Below are 15575 nucleotides of genomic sequence, written 5' to 3'. Positions count from 1 at the left end.
GCTGGGCCACGCTGGGCAGGCGCCCTAGGCAGGCCCGGCAGCCGCGGCGCCTGTTTAGTGTGCGCCTGCCCGAATTTGCGTTCGCGTGCGCCTGCCCGAATTTGCGCTCGCGTGCGCGGTTTTGCGCATGCGCAGAAGTGCGAAAAACGCATAGAATTGGCAACAGAAGGGAACCGGACTTGGGGTAGGCAGCAGAGGACGTACGTGCCTGGCGCCCTCCCAGCTTTGTGCCCTAGGCACGTGCCTACTCTGCCTACCCCTAGTTCCGGCCCTTCTGTAAATTGGATCTTCATACCTTAAGTCGACTAGAAACTCATGTAAACATTAAATAAACCCAATGGTCTGGTTTTACTTTCAATAAGGATTAATTAAATCCTATTCTATACAAAGTCGGGAGTCCATATTATTATCAAACCAAGCCCACGGGACTCGCCCCAGTTCAAAAGGGCCATCAACTATAGAAAAATTTATATCAAAAAAATGATATAAGTCCCAAAGCTTTCTTCAAGTAAAAAATATTAATTTATTGAAGTACATTTTAAAAGAATTATAGCTGGTACATACTACCCCCCATATCCCACCTTACGCGTTTCGCACCCTCCGGCGCTTAGACTAAGCGCCGGAGGGTGCGAAACGCGTAAGGTGGGATATGGGGGGTAGTATGTACCAGCTATAATTCTTTTAAAATGTACTTCAATAAATTAATATTTTTTACTTGAAGAAAGCTTTGGGACTTATATCATTTTTTTGATATAAATTTTTCTATAGTTAATTAAATCCTAGTTGGGATCACAGGAAAAAAGGGAATTCATTTTAAAAATTTGGATTATTTGGATAAAATAGAGTCTATGGGAGACTGCCTTTCCGTAATTAAAGGAGAAGGAAACCCCTGGGCGCAAAATCCCCCTCCCTCCTCCCCCCTGGCCTACCTGTCCCCCTGGGCAAATGCCCCTAACTTGTTACTCACCCCTCTGGGCAGGTCATGTCCACGGAGTTCACAGGCGCCATCTTCTCCCACGCGCGTCTTCTTCCTGCTTTGACCGGGGTCTTCTGGCGCATGCACAGTAGAAACATTTAAAGGTACGGATCTACTGCGACAGCGCCGAATGTCATGAAGTTTTCTGATTTCACTTTGTGACATTCGGCACATGCACAGTAGATCCGTACCTGTAAATGTTCCTACTGCGCATGCGCCAGAAGACGCCGGTCAAAGCAGGAAGAAGAACGCGTGGGAGAAGATGGCGTCTGTGAACTCCGTGGACAGGACCTGCGCAGAGGGGTGAGTAACAAGTTAGGGGCATTTGCCCAGGGGGACAGGTAGGCCAGGGGGGAGGAGGGAGGGGGGCAACACAGGGGAGGGGGGAGGGTTTTTGCGCCCAGGGGGTTTCCTTCTCCTTTAAGAACTTTGAGTTTTTTTTTTGTTTTCCAGATAACGGATCCCGTACCTGTACAATATATCATCAGTGCATAACTTCCCTGGAACCAAAGGAGCAGAGCTTCTGTACTAACATTTCACGATTATAACTGAGACCTAATTCCATGACTGTTCTACGATTATGGAGACTCATGAATTCTTTTCTTTCTCCGTAACTGATAATAATGCTCAAGATTAGCCCATCTTTAAATCAAAAATGGCAAATCCAGGAACAGAAACAGACTGGATGTAAGTTGAAAAGACAATGAAAGGCTTTGAAGTATTTTTAAGAAGACCTGGAGTTTATCGGAGACATGGGTGGTGATGAAGGAGCAGGGTTTTCATTCTCATCTTCCTCGTCTTCATCAAGCTCTTCTTGCCTCAGTGGGGTGATGTTATTCCCCAGCCAGACTGAATGAATGGAGACCTGAAAGGTGTAAGAAGGCCCACTATTAGCCACTGGAGGAAGAAGGGCTCCAGCATTTACTTATAGCTGGAGAAAAAAGTAAAATGGATGCACCAGACTGACAATGGCAGTTGGAAATTAGCTCCTTCTCTTCACTCATTGCATAGCATGAATTGAACTGGCAGGTAAATATTATTCAGGGCCAATTCAGGGAATTTCCTATGATTAAGTGCTGGGTAAGAATGAAACGCGTTGGGCTCCATGCAGGCATATGATTTGTAATTTTATAATGATGCAATAAATTTATATATTTTTTTGACTGCATGAATATAGAGTAGAGAATTTGTTGGACTTTAATGTGTTACCCCTCTTTTGGTCACTAGGGGTCTCTACCATACTTAAAGGGATATTGTCACGGGACAACATGTTTTTTTCAAAACACATTAGTTAATAGTGCTGCTCCAGCAGAATTCTGCACTGAAATCCATTTTTCAAATGAGCAAACAGTTTTTTTTATATTCAATTTTGAAATCTGACATGGGGCTAGACATATTGCCCGTTTCCCATCTGCCCCCAGTCATGTGACTTGTGCCTGCACTTTACTACGCTTTCCTGACAGGCTGTTATTTCTCCTACTTAATGTAACTGAATGTGTCTCAGTGGGACTTGGCTTTTACTATTGACTGTTGTTCTTAGATCTACCAGGCAGCTGTTATCTTGTGTTAGAGAGCTGTTATCTGGTTACCTTCCCATTGTTCAGTTGTTTGGCTGTGGGGGGGGGGGAGGGGTGATATCACTCCAATTTGCAGTAAAGATTGACTTAAGTTTATCAGAGCACAAGTCACATTTCAAAATTGAATTGATGGCTTTCAGTGCAGCAATATTAACTGATGCGTTTTGAAAAAAAGTTTTCCCATGACAGTATCCCTTTAATGACTACAGTTTATATTTACTTTAGATTCTGTAGCCACTATAACCATTATGGTGCTCAATTCAGGGATGGAGCATGCACAGTGCTAGTGCTATTCCAGCTGCTTCCTGTTACGAGCTGAAGATCTCTGAAGGAAGTAATGGAAGCAGGGGTCGGAGACCCCCTCCTCCCCTGGGAAAGCACTGATCAACATTGGGTAACAGCGAACTTCATTAGAAAATGTTAAGGAAGCAAGTGATTTTATTAATAATTATTGTAACATTGAAAAATGTTAAGATAAATGTGGACATTTCCTTTGAACTGTCCCGGTACATTTCTGTTAAAAACACTATTGTCAGGAGAAACAACATGGCAGCTCTCTGACAATAAAATGCAAACACAAGATGAGAAGCATGGCACTGCTGAATCGGGGAGAGGCATTTTGATCTCTGCTGCAAACAGAAGAGGACAAAACCCCATAGCATCCATAGTCCCAATACATTATAGAGGGGACCAAGGCCATAATACAACAAGGTAACATCACACTTACCTGTCCTAATTTATAGGTCATGTTCCCAATCTCCCGCTCAGTGTTTATCTGCAGCAAGAGCTTCTCTTGGTTGATCAGAGCACCTAGAGAATTGCATAAGGAGGATTTAATAAATAACCCTGAAAGTGTGGAGTCTGACAGACAAGAACAATAATAATCTAGATTTTAACAAGGCCAAGGCTTTACAAATAAGACACATTTATACAACATGTTGCAGCTGGAGGAATTAAAATAAAATAAAAATTGCTTATAAATGGTGATGCCAACTAAACTGTTTAGCTGGTTAAAGACAAAATGGTGCAGGTATGGGACCCTTTTTCCAGAATGCTCCAAATTACAGAGAGGCCGTCTCCCGTCTCCTTTATAATAAAATAATCCAAATGTTTAAAAATGGTTTCCTTTTTCTCTGTAATAACAAAACAGTAGCTTGTACTTGATCCCAACTAAGATATAATTATTCCTTATTGGAAGCAAAACCAGCCTATTGGGTTTATTTAATGTTTATATGATTTTCTAGACTTAAGGTATGAGGGAAATTACAGAAAGATCTGTTATCTGGAAAACTCCAGGTCCAGACCATTCTGGATAACAGGTCCCATACCTGTAACTGCAGTCTTGCAGAGAAACTAAACAACTGAACATGGCAGGTCTCAAAAATAAATATACCACATATACAAGTCCATATTTCGAATATTTCAAATAAATCCATCTATATTTTAAACCTTAAAGTGGACCCGTCACCCAGACATAAAAATCTGTATACTAAAAGTTCTTTTTAAATTACACATGAAAGCCAATTTCTTTTTTTTACTAAAGCATTCATAGCTGTTGTAAACTCATTTAAAAATATCAGCTGTCAATCAAATATTGCCTACCCCGCCTCTATGCCTAGGCATAGAGGCGGGGCAAACAATTACTTTCACTTTCCATTCAGCACTTCCTAGATTTCACTGCTCTCTCCACATTCCCCCAGCTCTGTTAACGATTTAATTGTGTAACCAGGGCATGGGGATGGACATTGGGTCCCTGTCCCCTGGTGCACAAACAAGATTCTGAGGTGATACAAGACTTGCCTTAATAACAGTGTCCACAAAATGGCTCCTTCCTGGTTAATATAATTAGGAGTTCCCAGACTGATGGAAACAATATTCAAATAATTTATGCAGTGTAATTAAAGTTCATTTTGCTTGACTAACATGATAAAATAGGATTTGGAATAATTTTGTTTAGGTGACAGGTCCCCTTTAAGTGTCATTCAATAATTCTGTAAGCAAACACTGCCATTTAAAGGAGAAGGAAAGGCTAAAATTTAGTAAGCTTTATCAAAAAGGTCTATATAAAAACACCAGTAAACCCTCAAAGTAATGCTGCTCTGAGTCCTCTGTCAAAAGAAACACAGCATTTCTTTCCTTCTATTGTGTACTCATGGGCTTCTGTATCAGACTTCCTGTTTTCAGCTTAAACCTCCAGGGCTAGGGCTTGAGCATGCTCAGTTTGCTCCTCCCCTCCTCCCTCCTCACTGTAATCTGAGCCCAGAGCTATGACTGAGCAGGGAAATTCAGGCCGGATGTGATGTCACACCAAGTGAATATGGCAGCTGCTATCCTAAACAAACAGAGAGGTTCTAGAGCAGTTTACTCAGGTATAGTAAAGCATTCTGCAGAATAAATAGTGTTATAGATTGCACTATTGTGGCTAATCTACTGACAATAAACTGCTTCAGTACCTTTCCTTCTCCTTTAAAGTAGTCAAATCCTTCTGTGCTCAGACAAAAGCCTGGGGCACACCTACATGCTCATGCACCAAGCTGTGTCTTATAACTCAAGCATGTTCATGAATATATGGCAGGTAGGAATAGTTTTTGCTCTTGTTTAAAGGGGAACTATCACAAAAAAGAAAATGTAATATAAGCTTCAGCACACTGAAATAAAAAACTTTCTAAATACAATCAATTAAAAATTCTGTACCATTTCTGAAATAATCAAGTTTATCTTCACTATTCCTCTCTCAGCATCTGTTTCTCTTCATTCTGTCTTCATGCAGCAGTTGGGTGTCAGATATTCATTGACAGTTAGATCTTATAGGGGGGCTCGTTTTGCCTAGAAGATGTATTAGAGCTCACTCTATTAAAATCACCAGACCTCCTGTCTCTCTACACAGTGTCGGACTGGCCCGGCGGGATACCGGGAAAATACCCGGTGGGCCCCGACCCTAGTGGGCCCCCGCCGGGCCAGACCCCCTCTCCCAACCATGCGCCGCCTAGGCAATTATGCCGAGCGGCGATTCGCCTAGGTAGCGGGGGCCAGAGGGGGGCCCTGGACACCAGTCCCGGTGGGCCCCGGGCCCCCCAGTCCGACCCTGTCTCTACATGCAGGATTTGTGCAAAAGGCAGTTATTTAGTTACATTTATTTGTACTGGAATCAGTTATTTGAGTGAGCTCTAATACATCTTCTAGGCAAAAGGAGCCCCCCTATAAGATATATTGGATCTAACTGTCAATGAATATCTGACACCCAACTGCTGCATGAAGACAGAATGAAGAGAAACAGATGCGGAGAGAGGAAAAGTGAAGATAAACTTGATTACTTCAGAAACAATGCAGAATATTTAATTGATTGTATTTAGAAAGTTTCAGTATGAGGAAGCTTTTATTAAATTTTAATTTTCGCAATAGTTCCCCTTTAACAATGGCCTCCAGTGGATTATAAAGAGCACAGGTTCTCCTCAGTAGAATTACCTATTGTTGGAGCAGACAGAGAAGGAACGGGATCCCACGCTTGGCATGAGTGGTGAGTTGCAATATTATCCCTCTTTGAAACCATAGCTTGTATTTCCTCTTCCACTATTCCTCTCACAACGCTCAGTTTCCTGCCAAATCTTGATGGAAAAAAAAACATATTTAAAAAAAATAAATAATCTGAGAGCAGTTCTACTTCTTATAGCAAACAAGCCCTCCTTTTCTTGATCATCACTGTGGGCTGAACTTCAGTTTGTATACAGGCAGATGAGAATGTCGGCATACGTTGCATTACAGCATGTGATGTGTAACTGTAGTATGTCATTATAGTACTCTAAGAATTAAAGGATAAGTAAACCTTAAAAATAAGTGAATGTAAAATTGATGAGGGTGCTATTCTAAGCACTTTTGCAATGCACATAAATTTTTTTTAATTAAAGTATATTAAATTATACATGTATTGTTACTATGAATGAATTTTGCGACACCTGCTGGTAATTTTTTGACCACCAAGTAGTCAAGGAAGTTGCCAGGAGAAAGAAAGAGGCTGCTCCGAGGAAAAAAAATTAGAAACCTTTCTCAAATCTTTCCTAACCAGAAGAACATCAGAGCAGCCGCTTTCTTTCTCCTGTCAACTTCCTTGACTATTTGGTGGTCAGAATAGTCAAAAAATGACCAGGAGGTGGCGCCGTTGTAACAATATTAATTCATAGTAACAATACATGTATCCCCAGCACCGGGCCAAGCTGACCAGGCGCCCTAGACGACCCGGCAGGCCACCGCGCTCCAACACCATGCGGATACAGCCCCCCTGAACGCAGTGTGAGCACTCATGCACCAGAGGGGAGGAAGGCAGGGGGAAGAGTGTCGGAGGGGAGGGCAGCAGATAGGGGAAAGTGTCGGGGAAGCGTCGGAGGGGAGATCGTCGGAGGGGAGTAGACAGGGGAGATCATCGGAGTGGAGGGAGGCAGATAGGGGAGAGCAGCGAACATTGACTAGGGGTAGGCAGAAGACATGTAAATGCCCAGCGCCCCCTTTCCATTGCACCCTGGGCAAGTGCCTCTTCGGCCTACCCCTAGTTCCGGCCCTATGTATCCCTTAATATCTTGGAATTAAAAAAAATAATTAGATTTTAAAAGTTCTTAGAATAGTACCCTCATCAATTTTACATTGACTTTTTTACTTATCCTTTAAAAGCTTCTAATAACAGAAACAGGCCCCGATTTGTGGCGAGCCCACAAAGGCCCGGGCCTAGGGAGGCAGAATATTAGGGGCAGCATGCCACCCAGCCACTTCCCATGGCTCCCCATCTCTCTGCCAGCGACCCGGTGGAGGCGCACATGCGCGCTTGCACTGGAGGGGGTAAGCGAGTAGGTGCTAGGACCTCGCGGCCTCGGGGCACCTGCCCACTTAATCCAGCACTGAACAGAAAGTTTATTACTTTACACAAAACACTGTTGTTGTATCTATATAACTGTAAGCTGTGGCCCTACACACACAGGAGCAAAGAGCCACAGTCGGCAGTTTGGAGGAATACAATGGCAAATATTAAAAGTCGACCTTGTGTCCAGGGCTTTTAAGGTCTTGTTCCTTGGCTGTTGCTCTAGGAAGCTGACGGCAGGGTTTCCAGCAACAGGAATGGTCATGGCGCTCAGGACTAAAGATGTGATGGATTGTACTGCCAGGACATTGATCTGGGTCCTTTCTGTGTCTTCCTGTACAACAATAAAACACAAATTAATGCAAAGCCAAGCTGGGATCCTTCAAGTGTGGGGGTGGTTTAGTAGCACCAGGGCCATAGAGAATAAACATGTTAAGAGTTCTGTGCAGGTCAACATTACCGTTATTCACAGTAATTAACTATAATATTTATAATAAAATTGTCTATATTTTATCTTTGAATTATTACCTGGCTTAAGTATGACAAAAATCAGCAACTCATGGTTGCACTATATATTTTTTTAAACTAGTCTCAAGCCCTTCTCTCTGTGCAGCCGATTCTCTTAAAGGAGAACTAAAGCTTAACTAAAGAAGTAGCTAGAAATGTTGTACATTATGTTTTGTGCTTCTGTACCAGCCCAAGGCAACCACAGCCCTTTAGCAGTAAAGATCTGTGTCTCCAAAGATGCCCCAGTAGCTCCCCATCTTCTTTTCTGCTGATTCACTGCACATGCTCTGTGCTGCTGTCACTTATTGAGCTGTTTTTATAATTTATTATGATCCCTAAACAGCCCAGACCACACTGAGCATGTGCGTAGTCTTGGTCTTGCAAAGATGTTTAACAAAGTTACAAGATGGTGACCCCCTGTAGCCAACTTTGAAAACAAAAATTATTTGTTTGATTAGGCTTGTGGTGCAGTAAGTTCATGTTTATGTTTAGTATACAAAATACAGCATTTCTAGCCTTATTCTATTTAGTTCCCCTTTAACCTTATTCATTTTTAGAGTTTAGCTCTCCTTTAGCATAAGATGTGATATCCATAGTACATGAATTGCCAATTTTCTTTGGTTGTAAAGTTATGTGCAACTATAACCACTATTAAATCAATCCTTTCTGGTGGTCCTGGCCTATTAAGAATCATACACATTTTTTTGGGTGAATTTCCCCTTTAAACTATTTTGAATTCGGCCGACTCCCATGAACCAAATCCTAATTTGCATATGCAAATTAGGGGTGGGAAGGAGAAAAACATTTTTTACTTCCTTGTTTTTTGTCAAAAAGTCATGCGATTTCCCTCCCCGCTCGTAATTTGCATATGCAATTGAGGATTCTGAAAAGCCGGGCAGAAGGATTCCGAACCAAATCCTGGATTCTCTGCACCCTTACTTTAAACACTACTATCTTATTTAATTTATTTTTTTGCAAATTTCTCTGGAGTTTAGACTAGCAAGCCCAGGGTCAGACTCAGTCATTAACTACAACGTGCACCTGTCCTATGTTAAAGGGGTGGTTCAGCTTTAATTTAACTTTTGGGGGTTATTTATCAAAGTCCTAATTTATCTCAATATTTTCTGCTACAAACTCTGATCAAATCTGGAGTTCGGATTTTTTACCCTTATTTATTACATTTTCACAAAAATTAATCTGATTTTCACAAAAAAAATCTGATTTTCACGATTGCTTCGGATTTTTTCATCCGATTTTCACGATCTTTCCGGAATTTTCACCCAAAAACTCTGAAAACTTTGGGGTATTGCACAAAACCTAGCACACATCAAAAAATCATTGTGACTTCTCCCAATGACTTATTTGCAATCTCGATAGGTCTGAGAGGCTGGATTTTCAGATTCAGACTTTTCCATCCTCAGGGTTTAAAACATTCCGAAAAATTCGTGATTTTTTAAGTCTGAATTTTTCATGATTTTTGCATTTGGAGTTTAGTAAATAACCCACTTAGTATGTTATAGAATGGACAATTCTGAGCAACTTTTCAATTGGTTTTCATTATTTATTTATTTATTTTTTATAGTTTTTAAATTATTTGCCTTCTTCTTCTGACTTCCCAGCTTCCAAATGGGGGTCCCTGGCTTCATCTAAAAAACCAATGCTCTGTAAGACTACACATTTATTGTTATTGCTACTTTTTATTACTCATATTTCTATTCAGGCCTCTCCTATTCATATTCCAGTCTCTTATTCAAATCAATGCATGGTTACTAGGGTCATTTGGACCCTAGCTACCAGATGCCTGAAATTGCAAATTGAAAAGCTGCTGAATAAAAAGCTTAATACCCCAAAACTCACAAATAAAAAATAAAAACCAATTGCAAGTTGTCTCAGAATATCAATCTCTAAATCATACTAAACATTAATTTAAAGGTGAACAACCCCTTCAATAGTGAAATAAAATCTGCACTCAGCTGACTGCTTTTACTTTCCCGTATTTGCTATTAATAAAAGACGTAGCGTTTTTGCTGTAATTTATTATACATAATCATATATGGAGAGTAAATGCCCTTCTGCCCATTAGGGTAATATCAGCACAACAAGCTCAAGTGATTGTTTTGTTAGCAGTTGGGGGATTTGAAAAGCTATTAACCTAAAGTCTGTACCTCTTGCTGAGTCTCGTCTTGGTCCATTACCATTGGCTGTGTCACCAGGACTCCAAGAAGGGTGGCCCATGTCTCCTCAAACTGAGTGCGACTGGTCCATCCTGATGCAGAAAAGAGAAATTGCCAGATAATGTAAATCAACAGCACAAAGAAAACACGGGTTATTGTATCATTTACAAATTTAATACATTGCCTAAATTGAAAAGCTAAATTATTCGGTACAAGACCCAATGAGCTGCTTGTAATAGAGGCCCTGCTTCCTGAAGGAGCTTCTATAATAATATGGATATATTCCAGCATAACACTCTTCAGTAAAAGTTTCTGAGACCTCACCTTAAACGGGAACTATTGCAAAAATTAAAATTTAATATAAGCTTCAGCATACTGAAATAAGCAGTAACAATTCTGTACGTTTTCTAAAATAATCAAGTTTATCTTCACTATTCCTCTCTCAGCATCTGTTTCTCTTCATTCTGTCTTCATGCAGCAGTTGGGTGTCAGATATTTATTGACAGTTAGATCCAATATCCAATATCCGTAATCACGAGACATCATGTCTCTCTACATGCAGGATTTGTGCAAAAGGCAGTTATTTTGTTAGAGCTCACTCAAATAACTGATTCCAGTACAAACAAAATGTAACAAAATAATTGCCTTTTGCACAAATCCTGCATGTAGAGAGACATGATGTCTGGTGAGTTTAATAGAGTGAGCTCTAATACATTTTCTAGGCAAAAGGAGCCCCCTATAAGATATATTGGATCTAACTGTCAATAAATATCTGACACCCAACTGCTGCATGAAGACAGAATGAAGAGAAACAGATGCTGAGAGAGGAATAGTGAATATAAACTTGATTATTTCAGAAACAATGCAGAATGTTTAATTGATTGTATTTAGAAAGTTTCTTATTTCAGTACTAGGAAGTGTATATTGAATTTTCATGATAGTTCCCCTTTAATAAATGTTTAGCATACTGGTTGGTTGAAAATATGCATATTGTTAGGGATGCACCGAATCCGCCATTTTGGATTCGACCAAACACCAGAATCCTTCACAAAAGATTTGGTCGAATACCAAACCGAATCCTAATTCGAATATGCAGATTAGTGGTGGGAATTAGGCCGAATCCTCTGAAAAAGGACGGATCCTGAACTGAATCCTGGATTCGGTGCATCCCTACAAATTGAACAATTTAGCATGCTGTCACTAGTTACTAGTGTATTTGCCACTTTAAGTGATATTTTCACCTCTTCAAATATTCCGGTAGAGGAGATGGGGTGTACAGTACTGCACGAGTGGGGCGGGAGGCCATGGGGTGGCAGCCAATGTGGACTCTGTACCCCCCATTCTGAAGTTGGCGGCCCTTGTCCAACAGAATTCTCTAACCCATCCGATAGAGACCTGGACAATTTTCATTCAGGTATGGATCAGGCAGGTCATTGGGAGGACCCCATTCAGTCTGGAGGGGCCGAGTCAGCAGGTTTGATCAGCCCGTGTATGGCCACCTTAATCTCTCTCCCTGTTTGTGCACTTCTACAGATATTTAATATGTCAAAAAATTACCTTTACTGCCTTTACTAGTTATGCCAACATTTCTGGATTTATTAGTGATTTTATTATTTAACAACAAACAAGGTCTTGCAAAGAGTGAAACTTAATAGTTAAGTAGCAGTAAGCGTAAGACTCACCCAGTGTATTAATACGGTAGATAAACTCTCTAAAAACCTCTTTTTCTTGCAGGAACTCTACAGGGATTTCTGGGAGAGTAGTTCCAAATTCACCGCCCCATTTAGGAGACCACCCAAGTTTCCAGACCTGAGCAAAACAAAACAAATACAATACATTTATAGCCAGAGGCAGCCGGAACTTGAGCCTAAAAAAGGTTTCCTGCAGCCTGGAGAAGATTTCTACATTGTAGAGATCAACATAAAGTCAGAAATTATTTGCACTGCTAAAAATGCTGCAATGCCCCATCTAGTGATAGATATGAGAATAACACCCATGCTGGAGAAAGCCAAGTTGTTTGGGACTTATATCGAGTAGGAGAAACAATAGCTTATCCGAAAGCAGTTCCATTGTGAAGTACTGGCTCTTTCTGATAGCACAGGATCTGAGATGACGCCTACACACCAATATTACAGCTAAAAAAAATACATTTATTGGTTCAAGGATAAAATTACAATTATTTGCAATGTTCTTAGTGTAATTTAGGAATATAAAACTATACCATAAAAAATATGACAGAATCCCTTTAATAAAATATCCTGGTTACAAATAACTGTATTGCTTTACTAAAGAAGAAATGAAGCGCAGAAGAGAATATGGCTTGGAATTAAGTATTTATATACGGAAAAAATTCTGTACCAACCCAGAGATTCAGCAGCCTTTTAAAAGTTAACTTTTAGCATGTTATACAATGGCCAATTCATAGCGACTTTTTAATTGGTCCTTGTTGTTTATTTATTATAATTACCGATATGCCTTCTCCTTCAGACTCTTTGCAGCATTTAAACGTTTGTCACTGATCCGGCATCCAAAAAACTATTTTCTTTGAGGCTACCATTTTACTGATGTTTTTTGATTCAATATCTTTCTATTTAGGCCTATCCTATTCATTTCCAGTCTTTCAGTCACACCACTGCCTGGTTGCTAGGGTAACTTCAACCGTGTCAACCAGAGAGCTGCTGAAATTGTAAACTGGAGAGCTGCTGAACCAAAAGATAAATCATTCAAAAGCCAGAAATAATAAAAAATGAAGACCAATTGCAAATTGTCTCAGAATATCACTCTCTACATCATACTAAAATGTGATTTTAAGGAGAACACCTCCTTTATAAATTTATACTTATTTTATATAACTTTCATATCACAGCACCTGAACCCAAAACAGTGAAATTAAGCATCTGGTAACTTCATAGTCAGCCTCTGGAAGGCAAATAGCAAGGAATGAGAAATAAAAGCACTTACCAAAGGAGGAACTCTGGTGTAACTATTGACTAAAGGCAAGCGTGCCAAGCTAATGATAATATTTCTAAAGACAGGGGTGAGAAACGCTGCAATGTTTCTGTTCCATTGGTGGCCAAATACTAAAACGGTCTGCAGGCATTCTACCATTTCAGACATAATTTCACAGGCCATCTTGATAAAAACAGGTTCTAATAAAAAATCAAAAAACAAAAAGAGAGGAACATCTTAAATTCAAATGCATTACAATGTCTTTGTCTGTCTTTGCACCAAAAACCCTTTGATACAGTGCAGTGAACTGGTGGCTCAAGACCTCAGAATCTAAACGGCAGGTAGTGCAGGAATGAGATCTATTATACAGATAGTTCTGAAATATGGGAAAGCTATGGGAAGTCCTATTTAAGCAAACATCTGTCAGTTTGTTATAACAAGACCTTGTATATGATGGTAACTGAGCTGCATAAATCCTTGGTAATTTTAATGATGACCTTTTTTTTTTAGTAACGATTGCTAAATCTCAATCTCTTATCCATAAAGTCCTAGGCATTACATAATCATATAAGAGAATAATATATTCCAGTCCATTACAGATCTCCTGCTACGTGCTGCCTTTACTCTCACCATCTATTTGTCACTCTGACAATAAAGTTCTTTCTAAAAGCAAAATCTCTATTAACACTTAGGGCAGAGACAGACGTGAAGATTTGGGGAGATTTAATCGCCCGGCGACTAATCGCACCTTCTTCGGGAGACTAATCTCCCCGGAAAGACTTTCCGCCAGCTAGAATCTAAATCACCGGTGAGATGGCACTCGGCGTGATTCGTTTTCCAAAGTCGCCCAAAGTTTCCTCGTGAGAAAATCAAAGTGTTCCGAGTGCCATGCCACCGGCGATTTACATTCTAGTCGGTGGGAAGGCAGTTTGGGGAGATTAGTTGCCCGAAGAAGAAGCGATTTGTTGCTGGGCAACTAATTTCCCGAAATAGCAGCGTGTTGCTCTGCTCTTAGATTAAATTCCAGAGGCATAAGAACAGGGGAAGCAGACATGAGTTGCTGGTTGGACTCTATGGGGCAAATTCACTAAAGTGCGAAGTGCCTAACGCTAGTGCAAATTCGCCAGTGTGACGTAATTTCATTACTTCGCCGATTTACTAACGGGTGCTGGCGTAAGGGCGCTACTTCGCACCCTTACGCCAGGCGAAGTTGCGCTATGCGAAAGGACGTAACTACGTTAATTCACTAACTTGCGCATTTTACTGAACGTTACCTCTTGCGCCAGACTTGCCTTCGCCACCTCAGACCAGGTGAAGTGCAATAGAGTAGATAGGGATTACTTCAAAAAAAGTAGAAATTTTTTCTAAGTCCCAAAAAACGCTGGCATCTTTTCCTTTTTTAAGGGTGATAGGCTGAAAAAGATCGTACTTTTTTGGGGTACCCTCCTTCCCCCCTACATTTCCTAACATATGACACATAAACTATACAGTGGGCACATGTGTAGGGCAATATAACAACTCTATTTTATTTTATGAAGGTTTCCCAGCTTGTGTAGTGTAATGTATTTGCTGCTACATAAACGTCCATTGTATTTTAACATGGTTTTAAAATTACTTTGGACTTAGACCTTCACAAGGAAACTTCAGGCGACTTCGGAAAACAAAGTTCTCTGAGTGCCATCCCGCCGGCAATTTAGATTCTAGCCGGGGAAATGCATTTCGGGGACATTAGTCGCCATCAGAAGACACGATTAGTCGTTTGGACGCCCAAATCTCCCCGAATCTTCGCGTCTGTCTCTGCCCTAAAGGGAATGTCAACCCAAAAAAATATTTTTTTGCCTAATAAAAGAAAACATAATTCTAAGTCACTTTACAATATACATTTATTACAGTTATTTGTATATAAATTGCTATTGAAAGCAGTGTCTGTCCCTGTCTATTCTCTGCCCTGATGGCTCAGACTGTTGTTACAATGTTAGACAAGGCAGCTGACTAACAGACCTGCTGGGGAACTAACACTTTTGTAACATTGATTTAAAAGTAACAACCAGGGGTTAAAGGGGACCCGTCACCCCAAGAAATAGTCCAAATCCTTTATTATGATGTCAGTCAAGCAAAATAAATTTCACTATATAAAATTATATAAATATAAACTATATAATACACAAAAGCCATGAATATCTTGTAAATTATATCCTTATAACTGATGTCATCAGTTATAAATGGTGAGTTCTGATGTCATCAGTTATAAATGGTAAGTAGTGATGTCATTTGTCACATGACTCACTGAAACTTGTGTATTATAATAAATAAAGTACCCCCAGTTGCAAAATATGAGGATATTAGAAGTTACCTCGGCCTTTGGCCTCATGTTTTTATATGGTCATGAAACTCCTCGATAACTTATAATATCCTTATAATTTAGAAGAGGGGGTACTTTATTCACTATATAAACTATTTAAATCTTTTTATTCTTGGACTTCACAATAAAATCAAGCAGGCAGCTAGACACTGGACACTGTTAGTAAGGCAAGCTTTGCATCACG

The 15575-nt window shown here is 40.2% G+C and overlaps 1 protein-coding gene across 15 annotated transcripts in view; it reads right to left on the bottom strand.

Annotated features, from left to right (window-relative positions):
* The window catches only part of htt.L (huntingtin L homeolog), a 132459-nt gene that overhangs the window by 15871 nt on the left and 101013 nt on the right, over window positions 1–15575 (bottom strand). For all 15 annotated transcript variants that reach the window (XM_041587681.1, XM_041587693.1, XM_041587704.1 and 12 more), the window contains 7 exons: window positions 13042–13229; window positions 11763–11889; window positions 10072–10172; window positions 7579–7733; window positions 6019–6158; window positions 3281–3363; window positions 1711–1841 (listed from right to left, as the gene is read on the bottom strand). In XM_041587681.1, the coding sequence (XP_041443615.1) occupies window positions 1711–1841; window positions 3281–3363; window positions 6019–6158; window positions 7579–7733; window positions 10072–10172; window positions 11763–11889; window positions 13042–13229 (925 nt within the window). The remainder of the gene's footprint in view (window positions 1–1710; window positions 1842–3280; window positions 3364–6018; window positions 6159–7578; window positions 7734–10071; window positions 10173–11762; window positions 11890–13041; window positions 13230–15575) is intronic.

This window comes from Xenopus laevis, chromosome 1L (assembly GCF_017654675.1).
Source record: "Xenopus laevis strain J_2021 chromosome 1L, Xenopus_laevis_v10.1, whole genome shotgun sequence".
Lineage (NCBI taxonomy): Eukaryota > Metazoa > Chordata > Amphibia > Anura > Pipidae > Xenopus > Xenopus laevis.
Note: the sequence above shows the minus strand (reverse complement) of the source record. Positions and strands in the feature narration are given on the sequence as shown.